This window comes from Pogoniulus pusillus, chromosome 18 (genome assembly GCF_015220805.1).
Source record: "Pogoniulus pusillus isolate bPogPus1 chromosome 18, bPogPus1.pri, whole genome shotgun sequence".
Lineage (NCBI taxonomy): Eukaryota > Metazoa > Chordata > Aves > Piciformes > Lybiidae > Pogoniulus > Pogoniulus pusillus.
In genome coordinates, this window is record NC_087281.1 from 20140153 (window position 1) to 20159991 (window position 19839).

At 42.4% G+C, this 19839-nt stretch overlaps 1 protein-coding gene across 2 annotated transcripts in view; it reads left to right on the plus strand.

Moving 5' to 3' along the window:
* Positions 1-19839, plus strand: part of KIF26B (kinesin family member 26B) — a 261494-nt gene that overhangs the window by 68944 nt on the left and 172711 nt on the right. For both annotated transcript variants that reach the window (XM_064158678.1, XM_064158680.1), the window contains exon 3: positions 15744-16274. In XM_064158678.1, coding sequence (XP_064014748.1) covers positions 15744-16274 — 531 coding nt within the window. The remainder of the gene's footprint in view (positions 1-15743; positions 16275-19839) is intronic.

Consider the following 19839-nt stretch of genomic DNA (forward strand, 5'->3'; position numbering starts at 1 on the left):
TGGAAACCCTGGGGAGCTCAGACGGACAGGAAAGTGTCAGTGGGGCAGGCAGTGAAGGGAGAGGGGGTGCTCAGCATCCACCATCTGTTCATCTGCATGGTGCCTCTGTGCTCTCCAAGCAGATGTGAGCAAATTGTACAGACACAGTTTGAAAGAAAGTATTTTTGACTAGTGCCAAAGCTCAGCAGGCCAAGTCAGGGAGCTGCACACCTGTGAACAAGGTGCTATGGGTCTGCAGCATGGGTAGTCAGGCACTGTGTTTGTTGGCCATGCCTTCGTACAGCTCAGTGGTAGGTGTGACACCCATTTATCTCCCGTGGGACTTTCTGCATATAACTGCTGTGACAACTCAGAACATCACCATGGCTATTTCATCTACCTGCTTCTGTGTTCACAGGCCTTTCCAGAAGACAAAGGGACAGTGTTTGTATGGGTTGCTGCACATTACAAGCCATTACAGCTAAAATACATCCATCCCTGTGATGCTTTACAGCCTTTTATGGTTGTGAGGGGTTGCCAGATAGCAGATTACTTGCTTTGTGCCAAAAGAATCTTTTCTGTTTCATAGATTGCACTTAATGGCCTAGGCAGCTTGTTTGTTGGCCTTATCTCATGGATGATGTGGTAAAAGCTGCAAATGAAACATGACATATGAATTATATCTGTGGATGAGACACAAACCCCATGAGGAGAGGCTGAGGGAGCTGGGGGTGTTTAGCCTGGAGAAGAGGAGGCTCAGGGGGGACCTCACTGCTGTCTACAACTACCTGAAGGGAGGCTGTAGCCAGGTGGGGGTTGGTCTCTTCTCCCAGGCAACCAGCAACAGAACAAGGGGACACAGCCTCAAGTTGTACCAGGGGAGGTCTAGGCTGGATGTTAGGAGGAAGTTGTATATTTGTGCAGCATTTATAGAAGAGTAAAATAAAACTTGGGGATGCAGTCTCTGAATTTAGTCCCATGGAATTAGTGTGAGCAGAGAAGCACAGAATTAACCAGGTTGGAAGAGACCTCCAAGATCATCCAGTCCAACCTATCCCCCAGCCCTAATCAGTCAACTAGACCATGGCACTAAGTGCCTCATCCAGGCTTTTCTTGAACACCTCCAGGGATGGTGACTCCACCTCCCTGGGCAGCCCATTCCAATGCCAATCACTTTCTCTGCCAACAACTTCCTCCTAACATCCAGCCTAGACTTCCCCTGGCACAACTTGAGACTGTGTCCCCTTGTTCTGTTGCTGGTTGCCTGGGAGAAGAGACCAACCCCCACCTGGCTACAACCTCCCTTCAGGTAGTTGCAGACAGCAATGAGGTCCCCCCTGAGCCTGCTTTTCTCCAGGCTGCACACCCCCAGCTCCCTCAGCCTCTCCTCATAAGGTTTGTGTTCCAGGCCTTCCACCAGCTTTGTTGCCCTTCACTGGACATGCTCCAGCACCTCAACATCTCTCTTGAATTGAGGAGCCCAAAACCATAGATAAGGGAGCTGCACTTCTGCTGCTGGTGAGCTCCAAGCTGCATCTCTCTCTCTAACCTCACCCTCTGTTTCTCTGATTAATCCACTTTGCTTCCTCACCCCCTGGCTGAACCTCCATTCTTCCTTGGGACCGGGGTAAGTTTGAGAGGGGTAGTAGGAAGGTGAAGGGAGTGGTTGGGAGCCACTCCTGGGGACTCAGGTTTCTGGGAGGGCTGTTGTGTTTCTGTATTACCTTTTACCTTGTGTATTTCTGTGTCTACTGTAAATATCTGCTTGTATATTGTGCCAGCTGTAAATATAAGCTTCATTCAATTCCCAGAGCTGGTGGAGTCTAGTCTGGGTGATTTCCAAAGAGTGTGTGGGGGGGTGGGTAACACCCAAACCATCACCATAGAGATGAACCAAGTAGTGGAAAACCTGCAGCCTGAGTTTACAGAAGGTTCCTCTGTAGATTATTCGAGTCACCTCCTACAAGCAGAGGGAGCAGGTGGGTCGCCTCATCAGCGTACTCAAAAAGTAATGCCATAGAGGTAGTGACTACCTCTGGAACGGATAGATTCATCCTTTCTGATGCCATTCCCATTTCCCTATTGGTTATGCTATGAATGGGTACATCAGGAACTCTCGTCTGAAGCCATGATCAGTGTCTTTGTAAAGATTAAAGGTTGGAAATCAGTTCTCCTTCCCACTGATCAGAGAGCTTTTTAGCTGATGCTGTAACCTGAGGCAGGTGTTTTCCTTTGAGGCTGGGTAGTGTTACCAGGCTCTACTGGAAGCTTTCTCCCCACTCCTCAATTCCTTTTTTATTTATTTATTTTTTCAAACTCTCTCTCTCTCTTTTATTTTTAATCCTGTGGCTCACCTGGGGACTCTCTGGAAAAAGGTTTGTAATCCTAGCCTCCATCAGACCACACAAGTCAAGAGGCTGATCCCCTCTTGGGCTTGTCAGCAGTCGGCTTATTCAGGACAGAATGTACCAGCGAGGGAGGCATGTTCTCAGCCCACACTTGTAGATCAGTGTCATGGGGGGGACCAGCAACATTGTGCCGTTTGGCAGCAAGGGCTTGTTATGTGTCTGTCCCCTGTGGTCCCAGAGCAGGGGCTTGAGGCTTCTGTTCACAGTGAATGGATGTGGGGAGGGGAGTACTTTGCCTCTTTCAGCTCTGAGTGCTGTCTTTAAGACCTTGATGAGAGCACTTTCCAACCCAGCCCTGGTGTTTCTTCCACTGTTTGAACTGTTTAGGACTTTGAGGGTGCAGAGGATGGGATTCAGAGTCTTGAGGCTGTGACAGCCTCACAGTGTGAGTACATTTGAACAAACTCAGCAGTCCTGAACTGGTACCTACTTTTTGAGTTTGGGAAGTTCTTTTTTAATAGCTGACAATAACAGAAGAGGTTATTAGCTGTGCTCCAGAGCTTCCTTTAATGTTACAGATCTGACATTAAACATACTTATTGAAATGGAGCATTTGCCAGCCCAGAGAAGTGCAGTGGTAAATATGAGACCATGTTGCTTGTTCCTGGCTGTGAATATTCAGGAGTATTGGTATTCTGAGCTGGCTGACCAAGGCCCTCAGAATCATACTGTGCTCTGTATGAACTAAGGTTTCCTTCTGTCCCAGTTTGAGGCCACAAGCTACCTCTTGTTCTCCAGGATGAGCAACCCCAGCTCCCTCAGCCTCTCCTCATAGGGTTTGTGTTCCAGGCCCCTCGCCAGCTTTGTCACCCTTCTCTGGACACCTTCCAGCACCTCAACATCTTTCTTAAATTGAGGGGCCCAGAACTGGACACAGTATTCAAGGTGTTGCCTAAGCAGTGCTGAGTACAGAGGCAGAATGACTTCCCTGTTCCTGCTGGCCACACTGTTCCTGATAGAGCTCAGGATGCCATTGGCCTCCTTGGCCAGCCAGGCACGCTGCTGGCTCTTGTTCAGATGGCTGCCGACCAGTACCCCTGGGTCCCTCTCTGCCTGACTACTCTCCAGCTGCTCTGTCCCCAGCCTGTAGTGCTGCATGGGGGTGTTGTGGCCAAAATGCAGAACCTGGCACTTGATCTTGTTAAAACTCATGGTGTTGGACTGTGCCCATCTCTCCAGCCTGTCCAGGTCCCTCTGCAGAGCCCTTCTGCCCTGCAACAAATCAACACATGCTTCTGACTTGGTGATGTCTGCAAACTTACTGATGGTGGACTCAGTCCCCTAGTCTAGGTCATCAGTGAAGATACTAAACAGGACTGGGCCCATAACTGATCCCTGGGGTACACCACGAGTGACTGGCTGCCATATGAATGTGGCACCATTCACCACCACTTTCTGAGCCCAGCCATCCAGCCAGTTCTTAACCCAGCAGAGTGCCCCTGTCCAAGCCACAGGCTGCCAGCTTGGCCAGGAGTTTATGACAGACTGTGTCAAAGGCCTTGCCGAAGCCCAGGTAGACTACAGCCACAGCCTTAGCCTTCTGCATATCCACCAGACAGATCACCTGGTGATGAAAAGAGATCAGGTTGGTCAAGCAGGACCTGCCTCTCCTGAATCCATCCTGGCTGGGTTTGATCCCCTGGCCATATTGTAGGTGCCTCTGCACTCAGGATGATCTGTTCCATTATCTCGCATGACATTAAGGTTAGGCTGACAGCTCTGTAATTTCCTCAGCAGATGCAGAGTGCTGAATTGAAGCTGACACATTCTGAGGTATATGGATTAGTTTATGCAGAAAGTCACACACAGACAGCTTAATGAAATTTAGCAGTACATTTGCAGCAGACTTAAGAGAAAAAGGCTTTTATGGGCTTGTCATAACACATATTCTACCGCTTGAGCTGTTGGCATAGTTAAAGCAGGGCATCTGCTCCAAGACTGAAGAATGGAGCTTTGCCTCACAAGATGTCCCATGTATGGCACTTTATCCTCACACTGTATGTAAGACAGTTGTGGCACACTAATTTTGTTCCCACTGGGAGCTGGCTGATCTGCTTTCTTGCATTAGTTTTTTTTCAGGTTCTTGTGTTCTTTTCTCTTCTTCCTCCCTTTTGCATACCCCAAATATTTATACTGTACTAACCAAACATAAACTAATCTTGCAACTGGAGTGGAAACTTGTAAACAGCTTTGTTCCTTAAATTATTGCCAGATAAAGAGCTGAGGTGTGCTCCTGCTTCCTGCCCTGGATAATAGGGGAAATAAATGTTCTTTCATGGCTGCTCTAATACTCTTAGATTTCTTTGACTGCATGGAGTCTGGGGGCACACAGAGCCCCTTCTAAGACAAAGCTATAAACTTTTGTGGTGCATTTTGTTTGTAATACTTTTGTACAGGCATAGAAACAGTATCACAATATCTAAACTATGTACACGAGAAAGATGTTAAACACGGAGATAGCAGATCAATAATGTGATAAAATGTTAGAGGGGGAAAAGTGTATCTGTGTACACAGATTTTGCTTCCAAAGAAAAGTCTTGGATACGTTTACATCTCATTGCAGGGGTTCCAGGCAATAATTACAAGTGATTCCATGTGCAGAAAATAAATTAAGCAAAGCCATAATTAGACAATTTGGTAATTAGTTCTTAATATAACTTCATTAATGGAAACAGCTATCTGGTTACTGTCTGTTATTGCATGAAAGCTGAGGAGCTTTCACAAGCAAACAACCCACTCTGAGATAATGTAGAAGTGCTAGGCTAAAATTTCAGTGGATTGTGTTGAGATTTTTCTTTGCTCCCATTACTAATAAAACAAATCCAGCTGTTAATATAAATAATTAATAACATCATGCACATCTGAAGGTGTAAGAATCATCTCAATTAACCTGAAACTGAAATTAGTGCGCACAGCCAAGTGTTGTGGCTGAGGGGCAGGAGAAGGATCAAAAGTGATCTGCTAGGTTTGGGAACTATGCACCTGATAGGCCTGGTGAGCCTGAGGCTGGGCTATAAAGGGCTTTGGAAACCAAGGGAGGAAGTAAGGATGTTCTGTTGCTGGCAGGAAAGGAACAGGGTGGTGGTGCTTTTCTAAAAGTCTGGGGAATAAAGGGGATTTCCTAGAGACTGAGTCACTGAAATGGAGTTTGATCTTGGACATGATTCTGAGAGAGGAGCAAGTGGAGCAGGCTTTTTGTGAGTGAATGTCTTGGGGTAAGAAGGAGGTGGTAAATAGCAGATTTAGCAGATTGAAGTGAGATCCTGTGTGGTAGGTAGCAGGGAGACGTTAGCTGTCTGTGGAGAAAGCAGCAGTTAGCATGTAGTATGCAATTACTAGTAAAAGCAGATCCTGCTCCAGGCCTGGTACTTACCAAGGAGGATGTTTTAGACAGGTGCTGTCAAACCTCAGAGCTGTTTACAGGATGCTCTTAAGCAATTTCTGTGCACTTAAAATCCAGCATAAAATCTTTTAGGGAAAACAGGGTGGTGTATGACACATTAATAGAGATGTTGTGACCTTTCTTTTAGGTTAGTTTTATCTTTGCTGACCCCATCGGCAGATCTCCACATTGCTTCTATCAGAAACTAGTTGGAAATACAGAATCCTTTCACAGATTATTGCTTTGATTTCTCCTCTCCTTGATGCCACCTGATCAGCACCATCAGCTTCAAGTAGGGCTCTCTTCTTTTTCCCCTGCAACTTCAGTTTGCACAGTGATCTGTGACTGTTCTCCATAGTCTTGGCTAACGCTCCAGCGCTCACACTGCCTACTTGCTTCAATCCTGAATGCATTCACATGAAGGAAATAACTTTAAAGACCTTTAACAGCTCTGCAGACGCTGAGATGCTCATTCTTTAGTTCAATTGGGCTAAACTGCTGGTGAAAACCCTCAGTCAATACTAGTGTGAGGTGTAACTGATACTGAGTATTAAGTAGATTTGTATGCAGCTCAGAATGTTTCGTATATACAAAGACTTGAGAATCAGTGCAGAGCAGAGCCTTGCTCCTGTTTCAAATTGTAGGTTTTTACATGTCATCTATCTAATGCAAAATAGAAACACAGAGAAGAAGCAAATACAGTTCATTTCTCCATGTGCCTCTGACTGTGAATGTGTATGGGAGAGACTTTATTACTGTAAAGTGACTGTTGTCTTTGTGGTATACTTTCCTGGTGATTAGGAACTAAATTCATTCTCTTTTGTTCAGGTGGCACAAAGATAAGCTTCATTTGATTTTAATAAAGCAGACAGGGTTTTAATCTTAAATGCAATTTTGTTAAGACTAAGATGACTTTGGTTTGGTGTTTTCATGTTCAATGTAATGAAAGTCAAAGTCAACTTAAAGTGTGAATTTAAAATGGTTTTGTTAAATTACAGTAAAATCTGACTATAATTAATCCTGCACTAAGGCTTGCAGTGTTCTAATTCTAGTCAATCTGTATCCTTGACCTTCCCAACTCTTGTCCAGTCAGGTTGAGAAGGATGGAAATCTGATAGTAGCAGGGAAACCAGAGAAGAGGCTCTGAATGAGTGTTGCTTGTTGAGAGCATATCCAAGATGAGCAAAAGTAGCTCTGCTGAACCAAGTTGGACCACCAGAGTGAGGTGGGGCAATTTGGAAAATTGCTTCCAAAAGCTGAGTGAACAAAAAAATTCCACAAACTTGTAAACTAAAACCAAAAGGAAAGGCAGACTTGCAAAGGTGCAAAAGTCTCCAGCAGTTGTCAAAGCCACCGATTGCCTGTATCAGTCTATTTGTTTCCATCCCCACAGGAGTAATTTTGTTGCAGCTTAAAGATACTAATGTTTCGTGGAGTGGAGGCAAAAAGCTTAGTTTTGGTTTAAGAAAAGAAGTGGCAGGGGGTGGGGGGAGTGGAGATACAAAAGTTATTTGAATAGGACAGAAAATATTGAATGCCCTGCTGTCAATTGTAGATATGCTGAAGCTGAATAGGAGTGATAAAAAATTGTTGAATAGCTCTTTGGGGAATGCTAAGTTACAAAATAAACACTTTCCCCCCACCTAAATTAAAGGGGATCTGATTCTCATATTTGAAAGGCACTTACAAGAGGTTTCAGCTTGCTACAAGCTCCTTTATAAATCAAAAGAACAGGAAGTATGTAGGTGGCTCAAATACTGTCCTGACCTTCACATTTATGTTGAGTTATCGTTCTTCAGATGTGGCAGCTGTCTGAGAAACCACTAGCTACAGTAGCAATAGTGGCTCTGTGCTGGTGTTGATCAAAGAACTGTAATGCTCTTCTCACACAAAAAGCTAGCTAAACTTTGAAAATGTAGAGGTGTGTCTGTGCTAGTTTGAAGCAGGCTAGAATAAGAACTAGATTACAGGCTGTGAAAGGAAAACAGTGGTGATGTCTACTTCCCTCATAGGCTTGCTGAGATGTATGAGAATCTAAGTCAAAACATAGATAAGGTCACTTCTAGTTGACTGGATAGGGCTGGGGGATAGGTTGGACTGGATGATGTTCGAGGTCTCTTCCAACCTGGTTAATTCTGTGATTCTACTGCTGGTGAGCTCTGAGTTGCATCTCAATCACTCGGCATCACTCTCGCTTGGGCTGCTGGCTGAGCTGCATCTCTCTAACCTCACTCTCCATTTTGGACTAATCCACTTTGCTTCCTAACCCTCTGGCCGAACCTCCATTCTTCCTTGGGACTGGGGGAAGGTCGAGAGGGATAGGGGGAAGGTATAGGGGTGGTTGGGAGCCCCTCCTGGGGACTCAGGTTTCTGGGAGGGCTGTTGTGTTTCTGTATTACCTTTTCCCTTGTCTATTTCTGTCTATAACTGTATCTACTGTAAATATCTGCTTGTATATTGTGCCAGCTGTAAATAATAAGCTTCATTCATATTTCCAGAGCCAGCTGAGTCTACTCTGGGTGATTTCTAAACACCCAAACCATCACAGTGTCAGAACAGTCATTGCTCCTGTAGCCTGCTTACTCAATGAGGTTCCACTGATCTGTTGATGTTATATTTATCAATGCTTGGAAGAATGGGTAACTTTGAAAGAGTGAAAGGAAAACTAAAGCTATTCCAGTATTTAAACAAGTCTGGCCCATGTAGTCCTAGCTCAGTCATGCTCCATGATTATCCCAGATGGGTTTGAAAGGGTAACAGGACACAAACAATAAAGAATGATGTCTTTGTGAATGGCAATCTGAAGGAGTTGATGAAAAAAAAGTCTCGTCACATTTGCCCTATGGTGAGAAGCAAGTATAAACATTTGGTTGACTGAGCTAACAGTGTATAAGTTCTTGAAAGCATCTAATTCCAGCAGTATTTAAGTCAAATTTATAGCTGCCTCCTGGTTGAGCGAGGAGGAAGCAACAGCCGCTGAATTCTGTGGGATGGCTGGAAACCGGATCACAAATGTGTCTGCAAGACGTCTGGGTTTCATGCATGACTCAAGGCTGCCTATAGCAGTGATGCAGAAAAGTATTAGGGGGTCAAGGTGAATCATCAGTTGAACACAAGCTCATACTGTGCTCTGGTGGTTAAGAAAGCAAATGCATCCTTCAACATTCAGGCAGGAATACAAGGCAAGGAGGACAGAATGGAGCTGCTGGTTTTTCATGCAGATGTGGTGAGGTTTCTGCCATGAGTGTGTGTTTCCTCTTATTTGTGCTGTAAAAAAGGAGCTGATGTGTTCTGCCCCTTTGACAACAGCCCAGTTTGTCTCCCACATAGAGGTAACAGAGGCTTTCACCCAGCATATACTGTGGCCAAAGATTCAGTCTGGTCTGCAGAGGTCTAGTCAGCTCCACAGCAGAGCTCATCAGACAAGGCTTGTATATTTGGATTTTCCTGCTGCTTTTTCATCTCTTCCCAACCCAATTTAAAATCTGGCTGGTGTCTAGCTATCAAATGCTAACAAACACCTGTGTGCCAGATGTGTACAGCTGCAAGTCTCTCAGTGCTGATCCATCACCAGAGCCATAAGCCATGGAACAACTAGGAAACAGTTTTTGTTTTTCTCCTTTGTCTGTCCCCATTTTTAATCCTATTTTTCCCAGGGTTTTCTCTTTTCTGCTTCCTGCTGCTGCCAGTCGGTAAGGTGAGCCTTGCTCAGGCTTTCTGTGCATTTCAGATAAGAAAACAGCCTAAGCCAAAGCAGCATATTTTTCTGTCTTCAGGGTGGCTGGTTTATAGTGAGAAACGTTAAATTATAGAAGTCCAAAAATCAGTGCTATAGGCCAGCTCAAAAAGAACACCTTGAAAATAGTAGTGTAGCTGGAGCTACACCAGGTAGGATTAAGATTTGGTTTTTCCCTTCCACACACTCCCTGAAAAGAACTGTTTCTCCCAATGTGTTCTGGAGATACTGTAGCACAGGAAGCATTCTCATGGCCTTTTTAAAAGGCCCAAGTCAGCAGCAGAAAGCTGTTCTTCAAATTTGAGGGACAAAATGGTAATAAAGAGGTGAGATACAACAATGCTGCAGAGGTTTTTACTGCAGTTGCTAAGACAGCCTCTTTATAAGGGCTTGCTGCAAACAGGGCAATGTAAAAAGCTTATTTCTTATTCCCCTGTGCTTTCTTCATTATCTCTGTCTCTACTTCGTCAGAGTTCCCTACTGAAGGTTCAGGCTTGCCTCCTCTTCGCTCCCAAACATGCTGTAACTGTTTGTGCTTGTGGGGGAGACATTCCTGCTGGAGAAAGGAGAGAGTTTTGGAAGGACAAAGGGAAATGTGTTTGTCTCTTTCAGCAGAGGAGATGAGAATTTAATTTGCTCAGCTGGGAGTGGTAATGGATGGGTTATGTGAAGATGTGTTAGGCATGAGGGACATCTTCTACAACAGAGAGTATTAAGGCAGTGTAGTCTTGTCCAAAGAGTGTGATTGTTACTTTGTGCAGAACAACAGAAAAAGGGAGGCCACTGCCCATCTTACTCATCTGCAGCCTTGGATTTTGTTTACCAAAAGATTGCTTGGGCTAGTAGAGGTCTTATCCCCTTTAAGTAATTGAGATGAGTCTGTCTTTACTTAGCAAAGCTGACTGATTTATGTCCAGTGCTGACTGATGTTTATCCACTGGTTCTCAGATCAGTTTGGTGCTAATTTATAGTCACAGTATGTGTCTTGTTACCCTTATTTGAGAGAAAACTCTCACTGATTTCAGTTTATTTGTACATACTTTTGCAGAAGTGGTGCCATTGTAACAGGAGCTTTTTCAACTGTTGTGGCTCTGGAATGCTGAAAACAGCAAATTTCTGAAAAGCAGCCCCAAAAATGATAGGGTATGTTTAAGTTAGGGTGCAGAGTCACTTGGAAAATAGCCCAAGTGCCTCTGTAAAGTGAATTTACAAGTATAATCTTTTTATTGGGCTGGAAAATACACTCTCAAGAGAGAAAGGAGAACAGAGGAGTGGTTTGTTGTTCTTGTGGCGTGGTGGGTTTTTTTTTCTCCTAAATAGGGATCAACTGTGGATTGATAGGATTGTGTGTGGAGCAGAGATGTTTGTAGTGTCTTGGAAAAACATGTGTTTTTTATCAAGGTTAAGGCTTCTCTCCTGCTAATGTTTCTTAATTAGTTCTTTTACTTCCTACCTGTGGAGAGTGAGATCTGGAAAACACATTTCTTCCTGGGCAGAACTTTGATCATTGCTTTTTTTCTACTTCTCTTCTCATGTTATGTGATGGATTACAAACCAGCAGTTGTTGCTGCCTGGACAATTTCAGAAACAAAACAACTCTGAGTCTTGCGAGCGTCTAACCTCTGATTTGGTTAACATTGACTGCTTTGCTTTGCTCTGTAGAGCAATGAATAATCTGGGTGTTGAAGGATACAATTTGACAAGAAGGTCTTGAGTTGCATTTTCTCTGAGGTAGGGTAATGACAGGGTTGTAATGTATATCTCACATAGGCTATAGTTGACCAAATCAAATACAGTTGTGCACAAACCTGAAGAGTGTGTCCTATGTAAGTGTCTGTTTGCTATGTTTGCAAAAAGTAGCATGTGTATGAGGTATTTGTATGTGAATCTGTGATCAGTTAGCTTCCATGTAACATAAAACTGTACATTGATTATACTGTTTCTTGCTTGCCTCACAGTCCACCAGCCTCTGCCTGCCTGCCTTTATTTCCTTGAATTGCATAAATGTGAAACTGTGCTTCATGATGGAAGTAGTTGTTTGCTTTCTCTGAGAAGCTGGGCTCAAAGCTGGGTGGGAGTAAGGAAAGGACTATTCTCGTTACAACCTGCTTCCATAGTGGTGGAGTTAAAATGTGAAAACTATGCAGCAAGGTATAGGTTTACAATGGGAGACAGAAGGGGGTCTTTTTGCATTACTGTCCATGATCAAACAGGAGTGGCATTCCTCCTGCATGAAGTCAGGATTGCATTTACCCTTGTACACATGTCTGTGCATTTGAGTGTTTCTTAACTAGTGCCTGTTCACCAGGTACACCTCCACTAGCTAAAGCAGGAATTCCTCTGCATACCTATGGATGAGGCACTTAGTGCCATGGTCTAGTTGAGTGGCTAGGGCTGGGTGCTAGGTTGGACTGGATGATCTTGGAGGTCTCTTCCAACCTGGTTGATGCTATGATATGATTCTATGATGGATCTCTAAAAAACCCAGAACTTCTTTGCCTTGTGAGTGTTTTGTTTGGGACCAGGACCATAGGTGAAGGATTAATTGCTGTCTGGCTACAATGGAGAAGATGAAAAACTAAACATAGCTGGAACTAGTTTTTACTTGAGCTTGAAAACTTCAAGGTAGTATAAGAAAGCTCCTTGCAACAAAGCTCAGAGTGCACTCTGATTGCTTGCCTTGTGCATTTATGCAGTGGTTTGTTTTGTGACTGATCTCCTGAAGCTTTCAAACCTCTTACATGCCTTCATTTGTTTATTATAGGAACAGGAGTTTATAGTAATGCTGTTTATACTAAAGATCGGTGAACCATTATGGCAATAAGAGAAACCATCATGAACCTTTGCCCTGAACTCAAACCAAATGCTTTTGTGATATTAAAGTTCTATTTCAGCTTTCAGTGTCACTGTACTTTGTTCTGTCAGTACTGGGAATGAGTGCCAAAATATAAACGGTATTTCTAATGTCAACCTCAGATTTCACAAGCAAATCTGCTCTCATGCAACAGAGTATGGAGTTTGTTTAGACCTCACAAGTTTCAGCAGTGAGTCTAATCTCTCAAGCTCCTGTTGCTTAGTGGAGCTTGCCCATCACTGTTTTGTCTAGAATAAGATACTGCTGTATGTCTATGGAGCAGAATATTGTTTATTGAACTATTAAGCATTCCTTGAGCAATGTGTGCAGATGACTTGCAGATTAAATAGTGAAACAAAATGCTATGTAGCTGCATTTCCTTGCTCTTCAAGCAAGGGTGTAATGACTGTCCAACTCTGGCCTCTTTCCTACTGAATGTTTGCAAGCCTATCAGCTGATTTTTCTGTGAAATTATATTCTGCCCAGTGCAGAATAAGTAAGCAAACTCTTTAAAGCTTTATCAGTTTTGTGTTGAGAACACAGTGTGAGTAATGTGTTTCTGGAACCTGAGTTTCTCCAAATTAATTTGTTGTCTTGTAGGCTTTTCTGTTTCTTATTCCAGACTTGGATCCAGTTTTGAGCTGTCTATTGAGTAGAGTCTGATAGGTTAGCAGGGCCTCTCTTGGGAGTATCAATTCAGGTTGTGCCTGTTTTCCTCTTTTCTGCTCCTGAGAAGGAACAGTGTTCCTGTTCCCCTTCTCTCTCGCTGTTTATTGTTGTATCAGAGAATGATCTGATGTTTGTTTTAACACCGAGATGAAGCAGAATTCACTGCTGTCCAGCACTATTTAGAGTTGGTGTGCTACTTGAATATTTATGTCATGCTGACATTTGCTTACTTTAGAGAGAAGGCTTTATTTCCTTGGAATATTTATCATAGTATCAAGGAATTTCCATCTTGAACTGCTGCTGGATCTGAATGTTGTATATGATTACCTGGGTTCAAGCCCAGTTGCCTAGGGAAAGTTAACCTTCAAGAACAACTAGCTCTCTGGTGCTATCTAGCTGAAGGAATTGCTGGCAAGTGTTTTTCCTGGACCGACGTGGAGCAGCCTGGAAAAGAAGACTGCCTTCACTTCATCTATGTAGGTAGCTTCATCTAGTTCATTATGGGAGAAGTAGAGAATCCTTTCACTGTATAACCAGCACCATAGATGGGGTGTCTGTGTCTGATGTGATCTGTTGACCTAGTTATGACCTGGGATGAAAAATAAGGTTTGACATCACTTGCATCCTGCCTTTCCCCCCTGATTTCTACCAGTCCCTTTCCCAAAGGTTATGGGAGGAGGGATGGTATAGAATCCAGTTCCTGCCTTCCTGACATGCTTTGATACTTTGACCCCTTTTGTATATAAAATTGGAATGACCAGTTTGAGGCATGATCACATCTCAGCCTCCTGTTATTTCTCATCAGCTTGTATGACTCTCGGGCTTCTGGGGCTAGAACTCTCAGCTTCCGTGCTGCTGTGCAGAAAGAGGCACCATGATTTATGACTCAATTAATCACAGCATGCTGAGGAGCTGTTCATGGTAGTTAAACAGTGAAAATAAAATGCTTGTGTGTGTAATAAAGATAGATCATAATGAATATGACCTTTTACCAACAAATTCTCTTCTTCCCTGTGTTGTACCCTCTTACCCATTCTTTCCTTTAACCAAACTATTAAGACATAAGATCTGTCTATCTTGGGTGGCCTGGGGTTCATCAAATTCCTTGATAAGGGTGGTGTTTATTTGTGTGATTTCTGCCCCCACACTCTTCCTGTTTGATTTCAATTTGCCATCAAAGATGATAAAGCCACGAAAAAGGAGAGGGGAAAGAAAAGATTCTGATACTACTGTTCAGGAATCTTTTTGAGTAGTCACAAGAAAATCCACCATTAAGTCTCAAAAGCTTAAAGGAAGGAAGATGAAGTCTACTCTGCCTGATGTGCAAAACCACAACAACATGGTGTGAAATGTCCAAGAAAGATTTCCACCATGTAACTGTTGCTTGCTCTGTGTAACACACTCATTATTGCTGTCAATTTCTAAAACTGCAGGATACTGTAAGAGTTAGGCTGGATGTTAGGAGGAAGTTCTTCCCAGAGAGAGTGATTTGCCATTGGAATGGGCTGCCCAGGGAGGTGGTGGAGTTGCCGTCCCTGGAGGTGTTCAAGCAAAGCTTGGATGAGGCACTTAGTGCCATGGTCTAGTTGACTGGCTAGGGCTGGGTGCTAGGTTGGACTGGAGGATCTTGGAGGTCTCTTCCAACCTGGTTGATTCTATGACTCTAAATGACAGGTCTGGTGATAGGCTCCTGCTAAGACTGGTGTTTGGCTCTACAGGTTACTGCACCACTTTGTGATTTAGACCAGTGTTCAGTGCCTGTAGTCAGATCAGGGTGAAATTGCTCTGTGGAGATCACATCTGGTATTCAATGATCTACGTGTGAAATAAAGATATGAGGCAAGTGGTTTTAAACCTGACCTCATGGTTGTGCACTCAAGCTATGCTTTTCAGGAAGGAAATGACTCTTTGCAAATTAGTGACCCTATACACATTCCATTCTTTAAATAAAATGATTGTATTTTATGTTATTAGCAGCTACCCAAAGCAGTGGTAGATCGTTTGATGAACAAAAAAGTGGGTTTGCTTTGGTTTTGTTTTCTGGCTGAAAAGTATGCTAAAATATCTTACACCTTTATCAACTACCTGTTTGGAATTCTGAAAATGATTTTTGGGGGAGTGATGGTACTTCTGTGGGGTTTTAATTTCTTTTTTTCTATTTAATTGTTTTTCCTTTCTTTTCAAATCTTTCCTGTAATGTTACCTTTTAAAAGTTATATTTTATTGCAGAGTATTTCCTGAATGTTCTGAGTACCAAAAGCTGGAATTGCTAAGTGGATGAATTCATGAACCTTGCTATAAGTCCACTGGTTTTAGTGGCGTTCCCCTTGGTTTCACCTGTACAAGAATAGATTTCATTCAAGCCAGAAATAAGGTGCAGTGGTGTGAAGCAAGTTAATTTATTCTCTCTGCAATGCATTGGAACTTGCAGTGAAGTGATAATATTTGCCACTTATCAGTAAAAGAACTTCTTCTTTCCAACACAATCTCTTTTTTCCCTTCCTTCCAGCTCTGATGCTGGCATATGTTGGGTGTATCTAGTGGCCTTTGTTTGCATTCTAACCTTATCTCCTAAATTGGCTTTTTATTATTGCTGATTGTGCATTTCATGTTTCACTGTGATAGTCGTGGTTAAACATTTCTCTCCTGTCCCACTCTCTTTTCTTTGATTTATTAATGTGTTTTCTTATTTGTTTTCTACTCACTATTTTTTAGGACCCAGGTTTCTCTTTGATTCATGACAAGCTCCAAGTTCCTAATACCATTCGTAAAGCATGGAATGAGAAGGACAACAGATGTGATGTTTGTGCCACACACCTGAACCAGTTAAAGCAAGAGGCCATTCAGATGGTGCTGACCTTGGAGCAAGCTGCCAACTCGGAACATTATGATGTCTCACCTGGCTCTCCTCCACCTCTCTCCAACATCCCCACGTTAGTAAGTCCCCGGCACATGGGCAGCCTTCAGCCCAGGGACTGGACATACATGCCTGCTCCTTATGCTACATCTAACTATACAGGCTTTGTTGCAAACAAACACAGTGGAAAACCTAACAGTCTAGGAATTGTCAATGGGGTGGAGAAGAAAAATGGCTCTCCTGGACACCAAGCCAAGGTCAGCTTTCAAATGGCCACCAGCCCCAGCAACGGTAATGTTCTCAACTCCATGGCAATCCAGGCTCATCAGTACCTTGATGGCACTTGGTCTTTGTCCAGAACAAATGGAGTCACTTTGTATCCCTACCAAGTAAGTAAAATAACAAAATATGTTTTCTTCCTGTTGAAGCTTTTGTGGTCATGCTAACAGTGCTTGCTCCTGTTAGGTAGAAGTAGAGCCACTCATACAGTGAGCACCAGAACAATGAATGCTGTGAACTTTTTACCCTGATAGGGGATTGAGCTGGAGGAGACACAGATCACAGGTATAAATTAGAACATCTTTTATTAATTCAGCTGTTGTTGATGATAGAACTGAGCTGTTGTTTTTAAAGTAGGTAACTATTCATACAGTACATGTGATTATTTCCTCACGCAGTTCTCCCTCACCCTTGTTTGTAGCAATTGGTTGCAGCAACAGCTGGAAGTCAACCACCATTGTTTACTCAAGTAGAAATAAGCACTAGTGCAGCAGTGACTTCTGGTTGGACATTCAGGAAATGTCCAGAAGGTCTTTTGGTTCATTGTGTGTGCCTTTGGTCCTATAGCCTGACTACATATAGCAGGCACTACATTCATGGAGGTATTATAAGCTGCATTCCTATTGATGGCAGCATGTGCTGGTGGCCTTGGTGTGTTGGTTTTTATCAGGTCTCATAGATTCAACAAGTCCACTAATCTTCATAGATTAGTACTCTTGGGGGATTTTAATGCACTTCTCAGTATGTTGTGTTGTTTCACTTTGGCCTGATGTTTCCTGATACAAGTACCTATAGAATCCATCCACACCAGCTGGCATTGAAGGGATGTTTTGCATAGCTTAGCTGCAAATGGTGATATGTTCAGGGTGCAGATTGTGATGTAAGCCTGTTGTTTATCTCTGTTGGTTTTCTTAAGCACATAAATATCTTTGAGAGTTGATCTTTCTACTAAGTTAAGAGCAGATTACAACATAGATCTCTAAATTAGTATTTAACATTTATCAGTATGAGTAACTGATATTACAGCCAGAAAAAACCCAACCTGTTACAAGCATTAAGATATTGTCATGCACCAAGAAGACTTGGTAAAACCAGAAATGAACTATAGTTACTTTATCTGAAAAACATGTGACTGTATAGTTTTGTGAATTTAGGCTCTAGTGAACCTGAGTCCTATTTGGGCAGGTAGTTTGTGATCCCAGCTTGATCTAAGGGGAAAAAAAAAAGAAAGAATCTAATCAAAGTCTCATCTAAGAAAAAAACCTGAGTGAAGAATGCAAGATAAGAAAATGGGATAATTGTTTGTATTAGGAGAATCAGTTTTATTGCATTCACAGCATTTTCAGTTCATCTTCAATGAAAAAATAGTTTTTGTTTACTTTTTAACAATTTTAGTAGATGATTCTTTTTGTCATTGAAATAATCTCTAAGGAGAATGTAATACAAAAAACTTTCCAGACTGACTGGAAAGTAGTATGACTCCAATTCAGTTAAGGGTTGATCCCTCTCAGTTCAATAACTTTAAAATAAAGAAGACACCCCATCCTCCAAAAAAATATCCCAACAAACAGAAACTAACCAACCAACCAAAAAACCAAAGCAAAGAAACACCACACAAACAACAAGAACAAAACCCCAAATCCTCCAACAAAACCTCCAAAACTCCCAAGCAAACCTAACAGTGTTGGTCTGTGATAGTAGTTAGCTTTATATTCTGTTTAATTTTACACTTTGAAATGTTAACATTCTCATTTTAAATGTCACATTTAATCGTCCAGTCAAGGAATAATAATGATAGCTTTTGTCTTTAAGCATGCTGAAAGTATTCTAGTGTTTTGTTATGCTGTATCTGTATCAGACCAGGAATTAGTCAAGTAAGAAGAAAAAACAGTGAAAAGTAATTGATTTGTAGTCTGAAGTAGTAGGATGATGCAAGCTTTGCTTTTTCTGCTTTTGTGTACAGAAACTGCTCTTATTTGCTACACTTTCATAATGTTTTAGATCTCTCTTCCATGTAAGTATTATTCTTGGTTTGTTATGTGCTTGGGAAATGTTGCTGGGGAAGAGCACTAGGAAGAGGAACCTCTTACTCTCATCTTGATTAGAACTCTTCTGTGTTTGCAGCTGAATTAAGAAGAGGCTTAGCTGTGAGTATCTATGAATTCAGTTTTCCTTTAAGAACATTAATTAGAAAAACTTCACTATCCATTAGCTAAGAGAAATAGAAAATAGGCCAAAAAAGGGAATCTTGAGAGGGGTAGAGTGGGTGTCAAAAGCCTTGCACTTGGCACAGAAAGGTACAGTGTGCTTCTACCTTGATCTTCTTAAGTTGGCTTCTAGGGAGAATTCATTCTTGTGGCTCTAGCCTTGGTGACAGCTGTCGTAGTTGCCTCCCATTGCAGATTAGCTTCTCTTAGTCTAGATAACTTGACAGAAATGGTTCAGTGCTTTAAAAACTGACCATGTTTTCTTCTTTGAAGTATCACCAAAAAGAATCTTTTGTTTGGAAGTGACAAAATGTAGCTCAGATCTGACTCAAATAAGGCACTGAAATTTATTCTTACTGTCCTAAATTCTAGTATGCTACTCCCTTTTTAGGATTGTCCCCTGCTTAAAACTTGGACGTTGTTATGGGGAATGAGTTGCAACTTTTGTTTCAGTCCTGGCAGGAAAGCAGAATCCACTGCAAGTAGAATCCACTGCAAGTAGAATCCACTGCAAGTAGAATCCACTGCAAGTAGAATCCACTGCAAGTAGAATCCACTGCAAGTAGAATCCACTGCAAGTAGAATCCACTGCAAGTAGAATCCACTGCAAGTAGAATCCACTGCAAGTAGAATCCACTGCAAGTAGAATCCACTGCAAGTAGAATCCACTGCAAGTAGAATCCACTGCAAGTAGAATCCACTGCAAGTAGAATCCACTGCAAGTAGAATCCACTGCAAGTAGAATCCACTGCAAGTAGAATCCACTGCAAGTAGAATCCACTGCAAGTAGAATCCACTGCAAGTAGAATCCACTGCAAGTAGAATCCACTGCAAGTAGAATCCACTGCAAGTAGAATCCACTGCAAGTAGAATCCACTGCAAGTAGAATCCACTGCAAGTAGAATCCACTGCAAGTAGAGAGTGTAGGGCTCAACTGCTGCAGGCAGTGTAGGGTGAGTCTTAAGTGACATACCACTACTTGGCTACCTTTGCAAAAAGAGTAGTTGTTTCAGAAGTAAGTGAAACAAATTAGAATTTATGTACTGCCAGAGTTAGTAATGTATTATGTTTAAAGTCCAAAAAATAGAAGTAGTAGTGCTGTCTCTCACTAGATATGTATGTCAGAAGTAAAAGGAGCTTGCTGGTTCCATGGAGACATTATGGGAACTCATCAATAGAGTCATCTAAGAGTAAGTCAAAGAAATAGCTGCTAAGAAGTTAGGCGAAACTGCCTACCTGAAGATTAGGAGGTGATGTAGGATTCCTCATCAGTCCCTACTGGCCCTGCTTTATGTCACTCCATGTTTAGCCACCACTTGACTAGACAGATACAAAGATCTGGTTCAAAAAAGCCTAGGCCTGGCTCACAAATGAACAGCTGATGATATTTTCTGTAAGGGACTGTCTCAAACTTTGCTGGTCAGTTGTCTGCTTACAAAATAAGGAATTAATTGATCTTAAAGTGTGG